Source organism: Rutidosis leptorrhynchoides, chromosome 8 (genome assembly GCF_046630445.1).
Source record: "Rutidosis leptorrhynchoides isolate AG116_Rl617_1_P2 chromosome 8, CSIRO_AGI_Rlap_v1, whole genome shotgun sequence".
NCBI lineage: Eukaryota > Viridiplantae > Streptophyta > Magnoliopsida > Asterales > Asteraceae > Rutidosis > Rutidosis leptorrhynchoides.
Window position 1 is genome coordinate 304,753,872 of NC_092340.1, and position 18,538 is coordinate 304,772,409.

Here is an 18,538-nt window from a genome sequence, read left to right on the forward strand (position 1 = left end):
GGATCAGGTCGAGCTTTGGGTCGCGGCGTGACAAACGAGGCCGCGGCGCGGCATTCTATTGAAATTTAGATCAGAAGTTAGTTATAAAATGATCCCAGACTTAGTCAAATGTCGCGGCGCGACATTTAAGGTCGCGGCGCGGCATACTACACGAACTGGCACCAGATTCTTGTAATTTTAAATGAAGTTCAAGGGCATTTTGGTCTTTTCACATTTAAGCCAGATTTGAGGCTTTAACCTCATCCACTCATTTCATTTCTTATTTTCTTTTTCCTTTTCTTTCCTATTTTCTTCTCAAAACTTAAAATCCTCAAGTGATTCAAGTGGGATTTTGGAAAGGAAGAAGTGGGCTTTGATCTTTGGCGTAGTTGACAAGTTTGTTCTCCTCGTTCTTAGCTACACGGTGATACTAGTAGTAAGCTCTAACTCTGAATTTCATTTTCGTTTTCATCATTCAAATTTGGGGCTTTTGATTGTATGATTCGTAGATGGAGCCCATTTAGTTGTTAATTGGAGATTAACACCAAGATTCGGGTTTGTAAGTGTTAAAGGCGGGTTTTGGGTTGGTTAATGATTTAACCACGTTTAAGAATTGAGAATGGTGTATAATCACTAGTGTTAGTGATTATTAATGTTTTGGAGACTTTTAGGGTTCTTGTGGTTGACTAATTTTGACTAGAGTCGAAATTAGGGTTTGTTGAGGATTATAACCCGAATGTTGATTCGATGAGGTTTGTAAACTTAAAATGGATTAAGTTGAAGTATAAAAACCGAGTTAAATACGTTTTGGTGTCAAAACTTGTAAATGATGAGATTTTGACCTTATGGGTCAAAATTAGGGTTTATGGGCGATTTTGAGAATGATAAGTGTTTAACACTTATGTTCGGGTTTAATTGGCATATTAGGACCATTATCACTTGTGTTAGTGATTATTGGTTAGTTTGGGCGCGGTTTGTACTTGGAGGTGCATTTGGGTCGAATTTGCACTAAGTGTCAAATTGGGTTGGTTTGTAGATACAATCTAAGTGTGTTGTTGAATTTGTGATAATGGATTAGGTACTTTCCAGTGACGAGTTGCGGATTACTTGGAAGCATTTTCTTCAAGGCGACAAGGTGAGTGTTAATATCCTATATGCATATGTATGTGTAGGATGGGTGCGGGTCGGGTGAAGTGGTTCTCGGTTATAGAGCTCACTTCACATATAGGTGGAATTGATGGACTTGTGTACATGTCCAATTGGCACGGATGTGCGTTTTGGTTGACCACCTTTAGCGAGGTGCACACTTCGTGTGTACATTATCACATGGGCTTGTGAGTGGAATAATTATATACGTATGTATATGAGTTATTTATTTGTGGGGTATGGGTTAAAGTTCGATGTTGACGATACCATACCCTAGAGTATATTACGTTGTGGATGAGGGTTTAAAGTTCGTTGTTGACGATACCTCATACGTATGGAATTAAAGTTCGATGTTGACGATGCCATACGATTATTGTAGTGACGTTGATGAGGGTTTAAAGTTCGTTGTTGACGATACCTCATATGTGGGTTTAAAGTTCGGTGTTGACGATACCACATTAATATAGGCGAATGGGATTTAAGTTCGATGTTGACGATACCATTCGTTGGGCTAGCCATGAGAACTTGAGTACTATGGATGTTGTGAACATCGATGTTTGTCGTATTGTTATATATATATATATATATATATATATATATATATATATATATATATATATATATATATATATATATTAATGTATTGTTGTGGTGTAGCTAAACCTTCGGGTGTAGCTTATTGGCGTTGTTCATATCGTCGTTGGTGAACTTATATTTTGTTGATGTATCTTTAGCTCGTTGCTTAGTGATCGTACGGTATGCTTAGTATTAGCTTGCCTTTATGCTTGGATGCTCCGGTATGCGGTATTTGATATTTTGTGGCGTGTCCATTTTATACATATATATGTATGTAGTATATTTCCACTCACTAAGCGTTAGCTTACCCTCTCGTTGTTGATATTTTTATAGGTTCGCATGCTTGGCGGCTCGGGTGAGGTTGGGGATTAGAGAACTTGGCTAGGTTGCTAAGAAGATCTTTCTTTTGTATTCGATTAGGATTTGGGTAGCGTAGTCCCAAATCACCATGCTCGGTTTTGGTTGGAAACTAAACTAGTCGGGTCGTGTATGTCCGTTTGGAGAATTAATCAATGTATTAAATGTTTTAAGGTTTATTAAACCTTCTATTGTATTAAAGATGTTTATGGAAACACAATTGGGACCTAAAGTATTATTTAACGCGTATTAAAAGGAAAAAATTTTATGGGCCGGTTTTAATACGGGTTGGGTTGTTTCAATGATGAATAATTTAATTGAAATTTCAATTAGTCGGAAGCGATTTACCCGAATAAGTGATGATGGTTTGAAACTTAGCAAGCTCGATAGATTTTTAGTGTCGGATAAATTCATTAATCTTTGGGATGAGATTTCGGTACTTGCTCTTGATTGTAGATTATCGGATCATTGTCCTTTGATTCTTCATGATAGGCTTATAGATTTCAAGCCTAAACCTTTCAAAGTATTCGATGAATGGTTTAATTGTGAAGAAATTGGTGTTATAGTTGTTGAAGCTTGGAACCAAAGGTAATAGAAAAGATTGTAACTTCCGGGATAAACTAAAGAATGTCAAAGTAGCTTTAAAGGCATGGAGTAAGAACACTTATGGTAAACTTGATTGTGAAATTAAAGAGAAAATGAAGCAAATGATTGGGAATTGAAAGTGGAATCAAATCAACTTTCAAACGAGGAACGTGCTACTTGGTTAGAGTGTAGACGCAAATGGGTCGAAAAAGAGAAGGCTCGTCAAATATGTTGAAACAAAAAGCGATAATATGGTGGATAATAGATGGGGATGAAAACTCAAAATATTTTCATTCGTCGCGAAAACACAATAAGTGCAATATTCGATGGCTACACACAATGGGGTTTGGAGTGAAAATCCAAGTGAGATAAAAGGAGCAATTGCAAATCACTTTTCTTTGGTTTTTAAAGAACAGAATCATAGCAACAGAGCACAAATTGCATGTTGTGCTGCTACTGTTGGGTTTTCTGATCAGCCTGGCCCAACAGGCCCAACAAATGATCCGGGTGCAGGCTGTTTTAAGCTTTCTGTTGTTGAATCCGAATCGCTGGAAGTACCTTTCAGTGAGGAGGAAATTTGGTGTGCTGTACAAGGTTGTGGAAGTTGCAAAATCCCCGGCCCAGACAGTTTCAACATGCATTTCTATAAAAAAAATTTGAAGTATTTTGAAAGATGATCTCTCAGCTGCAATTAATTCCTTTTTGGTAAATGGCGAAATCTCAGCAAGATGTAATGCGTCCTTCATCACACTAATCCCAAAGATTGTCGACTCGTTAAGCTTGGGTGACTACTGTCCCATTAGCTTAATTGGTAGTTTTTATAAGATCATTGCAAAATTTCTCTCCAACCGTCTAAGAAAAGTTTCTCCTCACTTGGTTGATTTTGAACAAAGTGCTTTTTTAAGAGGGCGTAATATTATAGATGGTGTCCTAATTACGAATGAATCCATTAATTTCTTAAATAAAAAAAACAGTCTTATCTTCAAAGTAGATTTTGAAAAAGCTTTTGATTGTTTGATTTGGGAGTTTCTCATGGAGATGATGAACATTATGGGATTCGGTTTAAAATAGAGAAAATGGATTCATTCATGTCTCATTTCATCTTCTATCTCGGTTTTGGTGAATGGGTCGCCCACAAAAGAATTCAAGATTTCAAGGGGGTGAGACAAGGCACTCCACTTTCGTCTCTCCTTTTCATTATTGTGGCGGAAGGTCTTAATTGGCTCATTAAATCCGCGGTTCTAGATAATCGTTTTTTTCTTCGAAAAACAACATTTTTGTATTATAGAACACTAACTGGTGCCAAATAAGTGACACCTAAATGTCTCGAGGAATTACAAGATTACACACGCGAGCTAGATACAGATCAAACTCAAAACTCAAACTAAATACATACTATTTGGTCTTTGCAGAGGGAGAAAAAACCAAAAATAAAACACATGAAAACTAAGAAAACAAGAGCATGGTTTTGAAAGCCAAAGTAGCTAATCAATCTTCTTCTTTTTGTAACGCAATGAGATCCACTCAAAGGATTTTAGTTGAATTTCCAACAATGTATTCACAACACACCATAAAACCCTCGTGAAAACCTTCAAATTTCGGTGCTTCCAAAGGATATACCCACACGTCCATTCGACCGCTTGCCACACAATAGACTCAATATACGACATTGCCCTATTAGTTTTACCTCGAAACACTTCGTTTAAGCTCAAGTTGGAGTTGAAACCGAGGTTCCACCACTTGTATACTCTATCCCAAACTTCCATTGTAAATTTACAAAAGATAAAAATTGGGTCTATACTTTCGATATCATCGTCACATACCGGGCATCGAGTGGAGTGTAGATCAATGGCTCGTTTATCCAACTCCACCCGGACCGGTAACCTACGTTTGAGCAATCTCCACACAAAAATCTCCACTTTTAAAGGAACCAAAAAATTATGAATAGTTGCTGACCTCGTGTTTAGGGTGTTAACAGCGCCATTATATTCGATTAACTCGAAAAGCTTTTTTGTGTTAAAAATTCCATCGGTTGCATAAATCCACCTCCATGAGTCGACTAACCTGTTACCCTTTGAAAAGACAATATAAGATTTGTTGATTCTGCATGATCGTCAAGTACCCGTCTACTCGGCTCCCTCTACCAGCTCCAATTTAAAACGCTAACACCATCAGCCCAATTGACTCGATCCGAAACTAGAACGCCATAATGTGAATCAAGATGAAATAATCTGTTGAATCTAAGCATAAGTTGAGTTTCACCTAACCATATGTTTTCATGACCCGTCCTAATCCATCTGGACGAAGTCCATATCGATTATAAACGATTCACAATAGTTGATTACATCGCGAGGTACTTGACCTCTATATGATAAATTTTACAAACATTGCATTCGTTTTTAAAAGACAAACTTTCATTACATTGAAAGTTGACGGTATGCATACCATTTCATACTATATCCAACTATAATTGACTTAATAATAATCTTGATAATCTCAAGGACTCGAATGCAACGTCTTTTGAAATATGTCATGAATGACTCCAAGTAATATCTCTAATATGAGCAAATGCACAGCGGAATATTTCTTTCATACCTGAGAATAAACATGCTTTCAAGTGTCAACCAAAAGATTGGTGAGTTCATTAATTTTTCATAATCAATCATTTTCAATAATATAATAGACCACAAGATACTCATAATTAGAAAACAATCTGTGCAGGTCTATTCCTGCTGTAAAATCATTCATATGAAGAACACCGGAACCTTTCAAACAACTCACCAACGGTAGCTAATGCGTAGTGCAATGACAAAATCATCTCACCGTTGTAGTTAATACAATATAATTCTTACAACGGGGGCTAATGCGTACGCAATGCAAAATCATCCCTCCGAGGGTAGCTGAAACGGGGGCTAATGCGTACGCAATGCAAAATCATCCCTCCGTTACCAACTACAAAGTCGACTATAATACAATACAATACAATACATCGGTAGCTAACGCGTAGTGCAATGACGAAATCATCTCACCGATGGTATTAAAACGGTAGCTAACGCGTAGTGCAATGACGAAATCATCTCACCGTTACTAACTACTAAATCGAACCATATCGGTAGCTAACGCGTAGTGCAATGACGAAATCATCTCACCTATGGTCGATAATACAATCTTTATAGAAATCAAACCTCTGAATCCAAATAATTCTATCATAGAATGTAGTTTTGAATATTTGTGTCTATTTCGTCAAACGTTTATAGAAGCAGTTCATGTATTCTCAGCTCAAAAATATATCTCAAAAGCATTTAGGAAACAGTTATAAAAACAGCGCATGTATTCTCAGTCCCAAAAATGTAAAGAGTAAAAGGGAACCAAATGAACTTACAATACTGTATTTTGTAGTAAAAATACATATGACGATACTGAACAATGCAGGGTTGGCCTCGGATTCACGAACCTATATCATTTGTATATTTATTAATATACATAATCGTAATCAATCAAATTTATATATATAACTTTATTAGTTATATTATTTTTATGTTGAATATATATATATATATATATATATATATATATATATATATATATATATATATATATATGTTTCATTTATTCATTTTGTTATATAAAAATATTAATTTTTGTTATGTTATATGTATTAAATATACATTTATATATAAATATCATTTGGTTGTTTAAGTAGTATTTTAATAATACTAAGATAATATTTTATGTGATAACAATAATAATAATGATAGTACTAATAATAATGATAATAGTATTAATAATTCTCTAAATGATAATATTAATGATAGTTTTTGTAATAAATCTCATAATAATGATAGTAATAGTAGTTTTTAATAACATGAATAATTTAATAGTAATGGTAATGAAAAAAATAATTTTGATAATAATACCTAATACTTAATAATAACAATAATAGTTATAACAATCTTATTACTAGTGATAATTTTAATAATAATACCTTTTGTTAATAACAATAATAAAATCTTCATATTTAATTTCTAAAACAATAATTAAAGTTTCTATAACATCAATTCGTAACCCTAATTATAATATTAGTAGTAATACTTATATTAATATTAATCATAATAATAATATTTGGTGATAATACTAGTACTAGTAATGATAATCATATTAAATTAATGATAATAACAATACTAGTAATAATAATAAGAATTAATAATAACAATAATCATAATAACAATAATAACAATAATAATAATAATAATAATAATAATAATAATAATAATAATAATAATAATAATAATAATAATAATAATAATAATAATAATAATAATAATAATAATAATAATAATCCTATTATTAATAACATTCACTAATACTAATACTAACAATAACAATAATTGTAATATTTAATAATAACAATGATATTAATAATAATGAGTTTTAAAAAATGAAACTACCTTTGAAAACTAGCTCGCAAAAGGAATTGCCCAGAACGGGACTCGAACCCCCGACCTCTTGGATACCCGCAAACACCTATAACCATTCAAGCAATTCTGTTTTTCTGATTAAACCCCTTCCCATATCTATATAACCCGTAAATAAAGTTTATGCTCAACTTCATCTTCTTCATTCAATAATTAGTTAACCCAAATTCTTTAAACCTTAAAAATAGTTACCAAAACAAATTTAGGATTTATCATCCAACATATATACGATTTTTAGTGATCAAAATGAAAAAAAAAATATATATATATATATATGTGCAGCAGTTGCTGCGTCGCTGCTTGCAAAGGAAAAAAAATTTGATTGTTAATTTGAGAACGTTTTAGGTAAAGCTTTCAACACAATTTATGTTCCAAATCACGTCTAAAAACTTTCTCAAACATCAATTTTAACAAAAACAACTATTAAAACTTCAATTTGATCTTTGAATGTTCGGTTGACTTTTTAATCAAAAACTTTGACTTTGAAAATTCGTATTTGATTGAAAGAATTAGAGATCGAAAATTTGCAGGTAGCTCACTTAGATGATTACTAACAAACCTGCACTTTTAGATTTTACAATGATAGAAGAACTCGAATTATGGTATAATTTGTCAAGAACACAAGTCATCGGTAAAAAAAATTGATTCTGTAAAAAAAAAGAAATTGTAATGATAAAGAGAATGAGAGAATTTGAATGACTTATCTTCCTCAACATGATATAATCGATATCATTATCTGAGAGATCCTCTCGACAATAAATCACGGTAGGAGAAGGACAGGGAAGAAGAAAAAAAGAAAGCAGACAAAGAACAAAAAAATGAATCTGATAATTGATATACCTTACGCATAATTATCTGTATCTGCTTTTTATATATATTAATCTTAATATTTAATAAATATATAAATAATATTAATACTTTTAATATTATAAATTCTGATAATAAAATAATATTAATAACAAAAAAATAACTATGGTACAATATTAATAATAATAACATAAATAATAATAATAATAATAATAATATTATTATTATTATTTTTAACAAATTATAAAACTACTACTAATATTTAAGAATAGTGATATTAATAATGTTAAATAACAATGATTATGAAACATATAACTATGATAATAATTATAGTACTAATAATAATAATAACATTACTAATAATCAATATATGATTCATGTATTAATCATATTAGCTAATAATATCTAAATTACAACTACATAATACTTTTAGTCATTCTTATAGTAATGTTTATATTTTAAGTATTTATTTTGATAATCATTACATTAAATTTATTAAAATTTTAATATTTAGTATTTATTAATATTACTATATTTGATATTAATGGAATTAGTAATAATAATATCTATCATAACAGTTATATTTTTAACTCGCAGTTACATTTAATATACTTCAATTACAATTTATTACTTATGTAGTGTCGACTAATTATATACATATATTTAATATTTATATATTTTAATATATTACAACAAACATATAATCATCAATTGTATTGCAATCATATATATATATATTCAACTATTATATATATAAAATTGTTTTAAATTTTAAGTTTTGTTACTTAGATAAATTTATTAATCATTTATTTTGAAATAAATAATTTAAGGTATACATTTAATCGTTGACAATTCATATTCAAAATTATTTATAGTCAATATACTCCACATATTCAAATAACAAGTTTTGGTTACCTTAAGTTATTTTATAATAGTTCAGTAACATATTTAATTTATTATATGTAACTATTTACATATATAATCATTTATATTTATATAAACATTATAGGCTCGTGAATCATCGAGAACAGTCAAAGGGCAATTGCATAAATGAAAACACTTCAAAATTTTGAGATTCAACATTACAGACTTTGCTTATCGTGTCGAAATCATATAAGATCAAAGTTTAAATTTGGTCGGAAATTTTCGGGTCGTCACAGTACCTACCCGTTAAAGAAATTTCATCCCGAAATTTGAGTGAGGTCGTCATGGTTAATGATAAGAATGTTTTCATGACAAATATGAATTGATAAAGTAAAATTTTATCACCGTTGCGTAATTTAGGTAAAATAATTCGATTATTCGAAGCGTATGAGTGAAGTTATCACAAAAGAGTGAATTTAATTAAGTAGGAGTTCGACTTAACTTTTGACGTAGTCACAGTTGATTTCCGGAATTCAAGGGATTTAAAGAAAATCTTCGAAATCTATAAGATCTGATTCTTTGGCGAATAAGGAAATTAAGATCTCTATAATTAAATACGGTGACCTGCCTTGATTACTCTGTCTGATATTTCCATTATAAATTAAACTCTTCCGTTCCATTATTATCACCATTCCTATACTTTCTTTCTTAGTTCATACATCCAAAAGATTGTGGAAATGCTTAATCCCATTCTAATCCTTGATATTTCCTTAATTATCATTTCTGTCATCCTTCTTTTCAATCTTTCACCAGAAGAATCTGTTTGCTTCTATTATTACTTTGGGGTGATACTATTCTTAATTCTACCGTGTCTTTATATTGCTATTCGTATTAATATCCACAATTTGTAACCTCCGTGTTGTTATTGGGCTTTATATTTTCTCTTATATTTCGGAGTTCTTTGTCTTTTTATTCTCTTCTCGACCTCTAGTAAGACGAATAATGGTCCAGAATTCGTAGGTATGGAGTTTCGAATGATTATAATATATTAAGTAGAAAGGAATGGTAATAGCACGAATTATTTTGTCAAATTACCAGAATATCCGGGAAAGATAGAACTATCAAGAAAATATGTTCTTGATATGTTTAGAGATTAAATAGAATGAAAGAGTTATGTAACATGGCACATGATGACGGTATGGTCTGTGAATCATCACGTTTCATTAGAAACTCAGCATGACTTACTGTAATATAATCATGTTGATCAAGTGTCATTATATTATACTAACTCATGCATCAATTTCCAACACTACTTCAAAAACATTCATAGTTTAAACTCGAAAGTTTACAGAATATAGAAACTAACAGTTTCTTATATGATGTAACACTGATAGCACGAAGTGATTAATGATTTCAGGTAAGAATAGTTATGAAAAATATCTTCAGAAATATGGAGGATATTTATAAAGAAAGATACGATGATATCTTGGAATTTCTAATATCGAAGGATGGTGAAGAAAATTAGTCCGCAAGAGTTTAGAGTCATAAGCAAGGTATTCGATAATGACTTCATCAGATAATGAATCATTTGGATTCTTTGAAGGCAGGTTTAGTCTTTGTGATTTGTCCACGGTTTCCTTCATAGTTTCGCATAATCCGTTTTTCGGTACTAAATTTTCTATTGAGCGTTTCCAACCTTCCAGTCCTTATTATCAAACTTTTGGCCGTTTAGACCATCTACAATTTTTGCTGTTTCCTCTGCATTTAATGCTACCATATCTGAATCGTCGGTTATCAATCCGAGATGGTTTCAAGTGAATTGTGTTTTTAGATGATTAAACGCTGATGGTAATATGGTGGAATATAAAAGGTTCTTTGGTAACAAAAAGAGCACGCATATATATCAAGGTTATAATAAGGTTGTTTCGAACAAAAAGTCGAAGTTGATTTGCTGGAGCTGTGACAAAATTTGCTAATTTGAAAAAAAAAATCCGATGTTTTCGATAATAACAATGCCTAAAGAGCTAGCACAGATATGTGTTAAACGTTTACTCAGTTTCTGAGAGTTTTTCAGGTGCATAACTATATGCATCAATCTTTTCTTCCGTAGATGAAGTGCGGTTGGTTCATCCTATCGATTGAGGTATTTTCAAGAATCATGAAAGGTTTGAACGCAGATTGTGATCGTCAAGATACAAATGAGGTTTAAGAGGAAATCAAGTGGCAAACTTGAAGAAATGTTTAGTTTCATATGTTATAATCAATATTTTAATTCATTTTAATTGTCCAATATTATTAGTCCACAGTCGATAGTCCACAGTTAACAGTCCAATAATTCATATATAGTTTAATTTATAATATTCGAATTAATTAATACGTATCGTGACCCGTGTACATGTCTCAGACTCGATCACGACTCAAAGTATATATATTATTGTAGAATCAACCTCAACCCTGTATAGCTAACTCCAGCATTACTGCATATAGAGTGTCTATGGTTATTCCAAATAATATATATAGATGCGTCGATATGATATGTCAAAACCTTGTATACGTGTCCCGATATTTAAAGTGCGTAAAATAAATAATAGAAATTAAATGACGATAAATAAAATTGCGAGAATATAAACTGCGATAATTAAATTGCGATAAATAAATGTAATAAGGAATTAACAGTTAGCTAGGAACAGTTAGCTAGGATTTTGTTAGCGTGGATTCTTAACAGAATTTTCTCATAGTTAATTTGTCTGTTTCTAACAAATTTTATTTTGTCATATGTTTTCTTCATTATGCCACTTGTTGGATTCTGATAAGTCAAAATCCAAATATGAAATTGAATGAAAATCGTTATTCTGTGGTGAACGGATTCATATATATGTGGATGTAAGTAGAATAGTGAATGACTGTTGAATCAGATTCGAAGAATGTACAGTGTAACTTATTAATGTGAAATCTAAATATTCCTCGGGTATTACCTACCCGTTAAAATATTTTTACCATTAACAGTTTGTACAAAAGAATTTTTAATTACAATCTTTATGAAAACATATATACGTATATATTTTCTTCATATGTAATCATGGATTTAATGAGTCAATTATGATATTAATCTCATTTGATTTCTCGTTAGAACTAGAATATATATAATCTCTAAAACACTAGAAATTACATAATCATCATGCAGAACGAAGATAAATGATGTAGAACGATGATTATACTCGAGGTACAGAATGAGATGTTGAGGCATAGATTGTTGATGGTACTAGTGCTGTTTATTGATGGTACTGTTGGTGCCAGTGATGTTGCTGAAGCTGGTAAATTTTGCACCATATTCTCCAAATTCATTACTTGAGCGCGAAGTTCGTTGACTTCTTCTATTATTCCGGGATGATTGTCGATCGGAACGAGCGGATGAATAAGATCTAGAATTTGGTATAGTATATAGTCGTGATGAGATACTCTGGAAATGAGAGAAAAAATGGTGTTTCGGACAGGTTTGCCGATAAGTGCTTTAGGTTCATTGTCAAGAGGTGAATTCGGTTGACGGAAAGGATCACCTTCTTCTTGTCTCCAATGATTAAGTAGACTACGAACCCATCAGATGAATTGGTTGATTCATTCTGGTGACACTGCTTTCGGAGCTTAGGTGAAACTCCATATCAAAATAGCTGTCGGAATCCGAGGAATTTGAACTGGTTGAGGGATTCATCTCGTACGATCAAATGAAGGATTTTTCGGTAAGAAATAGATTATAGGATGTAGATTAGTACCCTGCAATACATAATTTACATATTCATAAATAATACTAAAATCCCATAAGTTACGGAGAAATCTACGGAAGCTATCAGGCAAAGGTAATAATAACAGATACGCTAAGATATGAATCTATCTATACACTGTCTATGTAATAGAGGCAGTAGGACGTGTCTAGACTTTAAGGATGATAAGAAAAAAATTTTTGACACTAAATGATAAGCAAAACTTTTGACATGCAGACACGGTCGAAGTCCAGATTCACTAATGCATCTAAACAACTATCAGTTAGACACACTAATGCAAGACCTGATTCACTAAGACCACCGCTCTGATACCAACTTTCATGACCCGTCCTAATCCATCTGGACGAAGTCCATATCGATTATAAATGGTTCACAATAGTTGATTACATCGCGAGGTACTTGACCTCTATATGATAAATTTTACAAACATTGCATTCGTTTTTAAAAGACAAACTTTCATTACATCGAAAGTTGACGGTATGCATACCATTTCATACTATATCCAACTATAATTGACTTAATAATAATCTTGATAATCTCAACGACTCGAATGCAACGTCTTTTGAAATATGTCATGAATGACTCCAAGTAATATCTCTAATATGAGCAAATGCACAGCGAAAGATTTCTTTCATACCTGAGAATAAACATGCTTTCAAGTGTCAACCAAAAGGTTGGTGAGTTCATTAGTTTTTCATAATCAATCATTTTCAATAATATAATTGACCACAAGATACTCATAATTAGAAAACAATCTGTGCAGGTCTATTCCTGCTGTAAAATCATTCATATGAAGAACACCGGAACCTTTCAAACAACTCACCAATGGTAGCTAATGCATAGTGCAATGAAAAAATCATCTCACCATGGTAGTTAATACAATATAATTATTACAACGGGGGCTAATGCGTACGCAATGCAAAATCATCCCTCCGAGGGTAGCTGAAATGGGGGCTAATGCGTACGCAATGCAAAATCATCCCTCCGTTACCAACTACACAGTCAACTATAATACAATACAATAACATCGGTAGCTAACGTGTAGTGCAATGACGAAATCATCTCACCGATGGTAGTTAAAACGGTAGCTAACGCATAGTGCAATGACAAAATCATCTCACCGTTACTAACTACTAAATCGAACCATATCGGTAGCTAACGTGTAGTGCAATGACGAAATCATCTCACTGATGGTCGATAATACAATCTTTATAGAAATCGAACCTCTGAATCCAAATAATTCTATCATAGAATGTAGTTTCGAATATTTATGTCTATTTCATCAAACGTTTATAGAAGCAGTTCAAGTATTCTCAGTTCAAAAATATATCTCAAAAACATTTAGGAAACAATTATAAAAACAGCGCATGTATTCTCAGTCCCAAAAATGTAAAGAGTAAAAGGGAATCAAATGAACTCACCATACTGTATTTTGTAGTAAAAATACATATGACGATACTGAACAATGCAGGGTTGGCCTCGGATTCACGAACCTATATCATTTGTATATTTATTAATATACATAAGCGTAATCGATCAAATTTATATATATAACTTTATTAGTATATTATTTGTATGTTGAATATATATATATATATATATATATATATATATATATATATATATATATATATATATATATATATATATATATATATATATATATATATATATATATATATATATATATATATATATATGTATGTATGTATATATATGTTTCATTTATTCATTTTGTTATATAAAAATATTAATTTTTGTTATGTTATATGTATTAAATATATATTTATATATAAATATCATTTGGTTGTTTAAGTAGTATTTTAATAATACTAAGATAATATTTTATGTGATAACACTAATAATAATGATAGTACTAATAATAATGATAATAAAATTTAATAATTCTCTAAATGATAATATTAATGATAGTTTTTGTAATAAATCTCATAATAATGATAGTAATAGTAGTTTTTAATAACATGAATAATTTAATAGTAATGGTAATGAAAAAAATAATTTTGATAATAATACCTAATACTTAATAATAACAATAATAGTTATAACAATCTTATTACTAGTGATAATTTTAATAATAATACCTTTTGTTAATAACAATAATAAAATCTTCATATTTAATTTCTAAAACAATAATTAAAGTTTCTATAACATCAATTCGTAACCCTAATTATAATATTAGTAGTAATACTTATATTAATATTAATCATAATAATAATATTTGGTGATAATACTAGTACTAGTAATGATAATCATATTAATATTAATGATAATAACAATACTACTAGTAAGTAATAATGATAACATAACAATACTAGTAATAATAATAAGAATTAATAATAGCAATAATCATACTAATAATAATAATAATAATAATAATAATAATAATAATAATAATAATAATAATAATAATAATAATAATAATAATAATAATAATAATAATAATAATAATAATAATAATAATAATAATAATAATCCTATTAGTAATAACATTCACTAATACTAATACTAACAATAACAATAATTGTAATATTTAATAATAACAATGATATTAATAATAATGAGTTTTAAAAAATGAAACTACCTTGAAAACTAGCTCGCAAAAAGAATTGCCCAAAACGGGACTCGAACCCCCGACCTCTTGGATACCCGCAAACACCTCTAACCATTCAAGCAATTTAGGTTTTCTGATTAAACCCCTTCCCATATCTATATAACCCGTAAATAAAGTTTATGCTCAACTTCATCTTCTTCATTCAATAATTAGCTAACCCAAATTCTTTAAACCTTAAAAATAGTTACCAAAACAAATTTAGGATTTATCATCCAACATATAAACGATTTTTAGTGATCAAAATGAAAAAGAAAAAAAAAATATGTGCAGCAATTGCTGCGTCGCTGCTTGCAAAGGAAAAAAAAATTCATTGTTAATTTGAGAACGTTTTAGGTAAAGCTTTCAACACAATTTATGTTCCAAATCACGTCTAAAAACTTTCTCAAACATCAATTTTAACAGAAACAACTATTAAAACTTCAATTTGATCTTTAAATGTTCGGTTGACTTTTTAATCAAAAACTTTGACTTTGAAAATTCGTATTTGATTGAAAGAATTAGAGATTGAAAATTTGCAGGTTGCTCACTTAGATGATTACTAACAAACCTGTACTTTTAGATTTTACAATGATAGACGAACTCGAATTATGGTATAATTTGTCAAGAACACAAGTCATCGGTAAAAAAAATTGATTCTGTAAAAAAAAGAAATTGTAATGATAAAGAGAATGAGAGAATTTGAACGAATTATCTTCCTCAACATGATATAATCGATATCATTATCTGAGAGATCCTCTCGACAATAAATCACTGTAGGAGAAGGACTGGGAAGAAAAAAAAAGAAAGCAGACAAAGAACAAAAAAATGAATCTGATAATTGATATACCTTACGCGTAATTATCTGTATCTGCTTTTCATATATATTAATCTTAATATTTAATAAATATATAAATAATATTAATACTTTTAGTATTATAAATTCTGATAATAAAATAATATCAATAACATAAAAATAACTATGGTACAATATTAATAATAATAACATAAATAATAATAATAATAATAATAATAATAATAATAATAATAATAATAATAATAATATTTTTAACAAATAATAAAACTACTACTAATATTTAAGAATAGTGATATTAATAATGTTAAATAAAAATGATTATGAAACATATAACTATGATAATAATTATAATACTAATAATAATAATAATAATAACATTACTAATAATAAATATATGATACATGTATTAATCATATTAGCTAATAACATCTAAATTACAACTAAATAATACTTTTAGTCATTCTTATAGTAATGTTTATATTTTAAGTATTTATTTTGATAATCATTACATTAAATTTATTAAAATTTTAATATTTAATATTTATTAATATTACTATATTTGATATTAATGGAATTAGTAATAATAATATATGTCATAACAGTTATATTTTTAACTCTCAGTTACATTTAATATACTTCAATTACAATTTATTACTTATGTAGTGTCTACTAATTATATACATATATTTATTATTTATATATTTTAATATATTACAACAAACATATAATCATCAATTGTATTGCAATCATATATATATATATATATATATATATATATATATATATATATATATATTCAACTATTATATATATAAAATTGTTTTAAATTTTAAGTTTTTTTACTTAGATAAATATATTAATCATTTATTTTGAAACAAATAATTTAAGGTATCCATTTAATCGTTGACAATTCATATTCAAAATTATTTATAGTCAATATACTCCACATATTCAAATAACAAGTTTTGGTTACCTTAAGTTATTTTATAATAGTTCAGTAACATATTTAATTTATTATATGTAACTATTTACATATATAATCATTTATATTTATATAAACATTATAGGCTCGTGAATCATCGAGAACAGTCAAAGGGTAATTGCATAAATGAAAACACTTCAAAATTTTGAGATTCAACATTACAGACTTTGCTTATCGTGTCGAAATCATATAAGATCAAAGTTTAAATTTGGTCGGAAATTTCCGGGTCTTCACATATGTCTTGCCAAAATCTCGTTTATGCTCCGTTGCCTATTTCTCGCACGAAAGAGTTGCTAAAGTTGCTGTTTTTCTTGTTATTCTCTGTACCTGCTCGAATTATATTAACCCAAGTACCACTTAAACCTTGCGGAATAGGGGTACCCAGATTAATTAATAACTCACCTGACTCGTAAATAGACTTGATTATTTTGACCCAAAAAGCATGTGACTCAATTTTGAACCGCCACACCCATTTACCCATTAAAGATAAATTTTTTCCCAAAAGTGACCCAATGTTTAACCCTCCAAACTCGTAAGAAGTGATAACTTCACCCCAATTGACCCAAGAAATTTTTGACTCTCACCCGACCCGTCCCAAAAGAAATTTCTTCTCAAACTCTCAAGATTTTTTATAACACTCAACGGGGATCTAAAAATTGATAAATAATATAGCGGTAAACTATGAAGTACAGATTTCACTAGGGTTAACCTTCCACCATAAGAGACCGATCTTGCTTTCCACTCGGATACTCTTGCTTCAAATTTATCAACAATCGGCTTCCAATTTTCAACCCGGTTCATGTTGCACCCGATAGGTATACCAAGATAGGATACCAGTTTCACATTTACAATACGCGGATGATACGATATTCTTTAGTGATTGGAGTATTAGTAATATAAATCTTATGAAGTTATTGAAATGTTTCGAATTAACTTCTGGGTTGAAAGTTAACTACAATAAAAGCAATTTATTTGGTGTCGGTGTCGGGTTGAATGAGGTTGTTGATATGGCGAGAAATTTTGGGTGTAATGCTGGTAGCTTCCCCTTCAATTATCTCGGTCTTCCAATTGGTGCTAATATGAAAAAATTGGATAGTTGGAAGCCGGTAATTAATAAGTTCGAGAAACGGTTATCGGATTGGAAAGCGCATTCGATGTCATTTGGTGGACATTTGACTCTCGTTGGTTCGATTTTTAAATAGTTTTCTTTTGTACTACTTCTCGCTCTTTTGTGCCCCGCCTTGCGTGCTAAAAAACTAGAGAGTGTGAGACGAAAATTCTTTTGGGGCGGGTCGGGTGATGAGTCAAAGTTTTCTTGGGTAAAATGAGAGGACATTATTCGTCCTTTTGAGGACGGTGGGTTAAACTTGGGTTCACTAAAATGCAAAAATTTGGCTCTACTCGGCAAATGGTGGTGGAGGTTTAATACCGAAACCACCTTCTTGTGGGTTAAAGTCATTAAAAACATTTATGGGGCTTCGGGTCTTTTTAATTCGGGCGGGCTGAATCTGTCTAGCTCTAATAATTCGTGGCTAGATATTGTTAAAACAGGTTACAACATAC

The 18,538-nt window shown here is 30.1% G+C and overlaps 1 protein-coding gene across 1 annotated transcript; it reads right to left on the reverse strand.

Annotated features, from left to right (window-relative positions):
* Nucleotides 1-4,127: 4,127 nt before the first annotated feature.
* LOC139864371 (uncharacterized) lies at nucleotides 4,128-17,776 on the reverse strand. Its single transcript, XM_071852949.1, has 2 exons — nucleotides 17,685-17,776; nucleotides 4,128-4,707 (listed from the first exon to the last, which is right to left on the reverse strand). The coding sequence occupies exons 1-2, from the start codon at nucleotides 17,774-17,776 to the stop codon at nucleotides 4,128-4,130; spliced, it is 672 nt and encodes a 223-aa protein (XP_071709050.1).
* Between the last annotated feature and the right edge of the window lie 762 nt (nucleotides 17,777-18,538).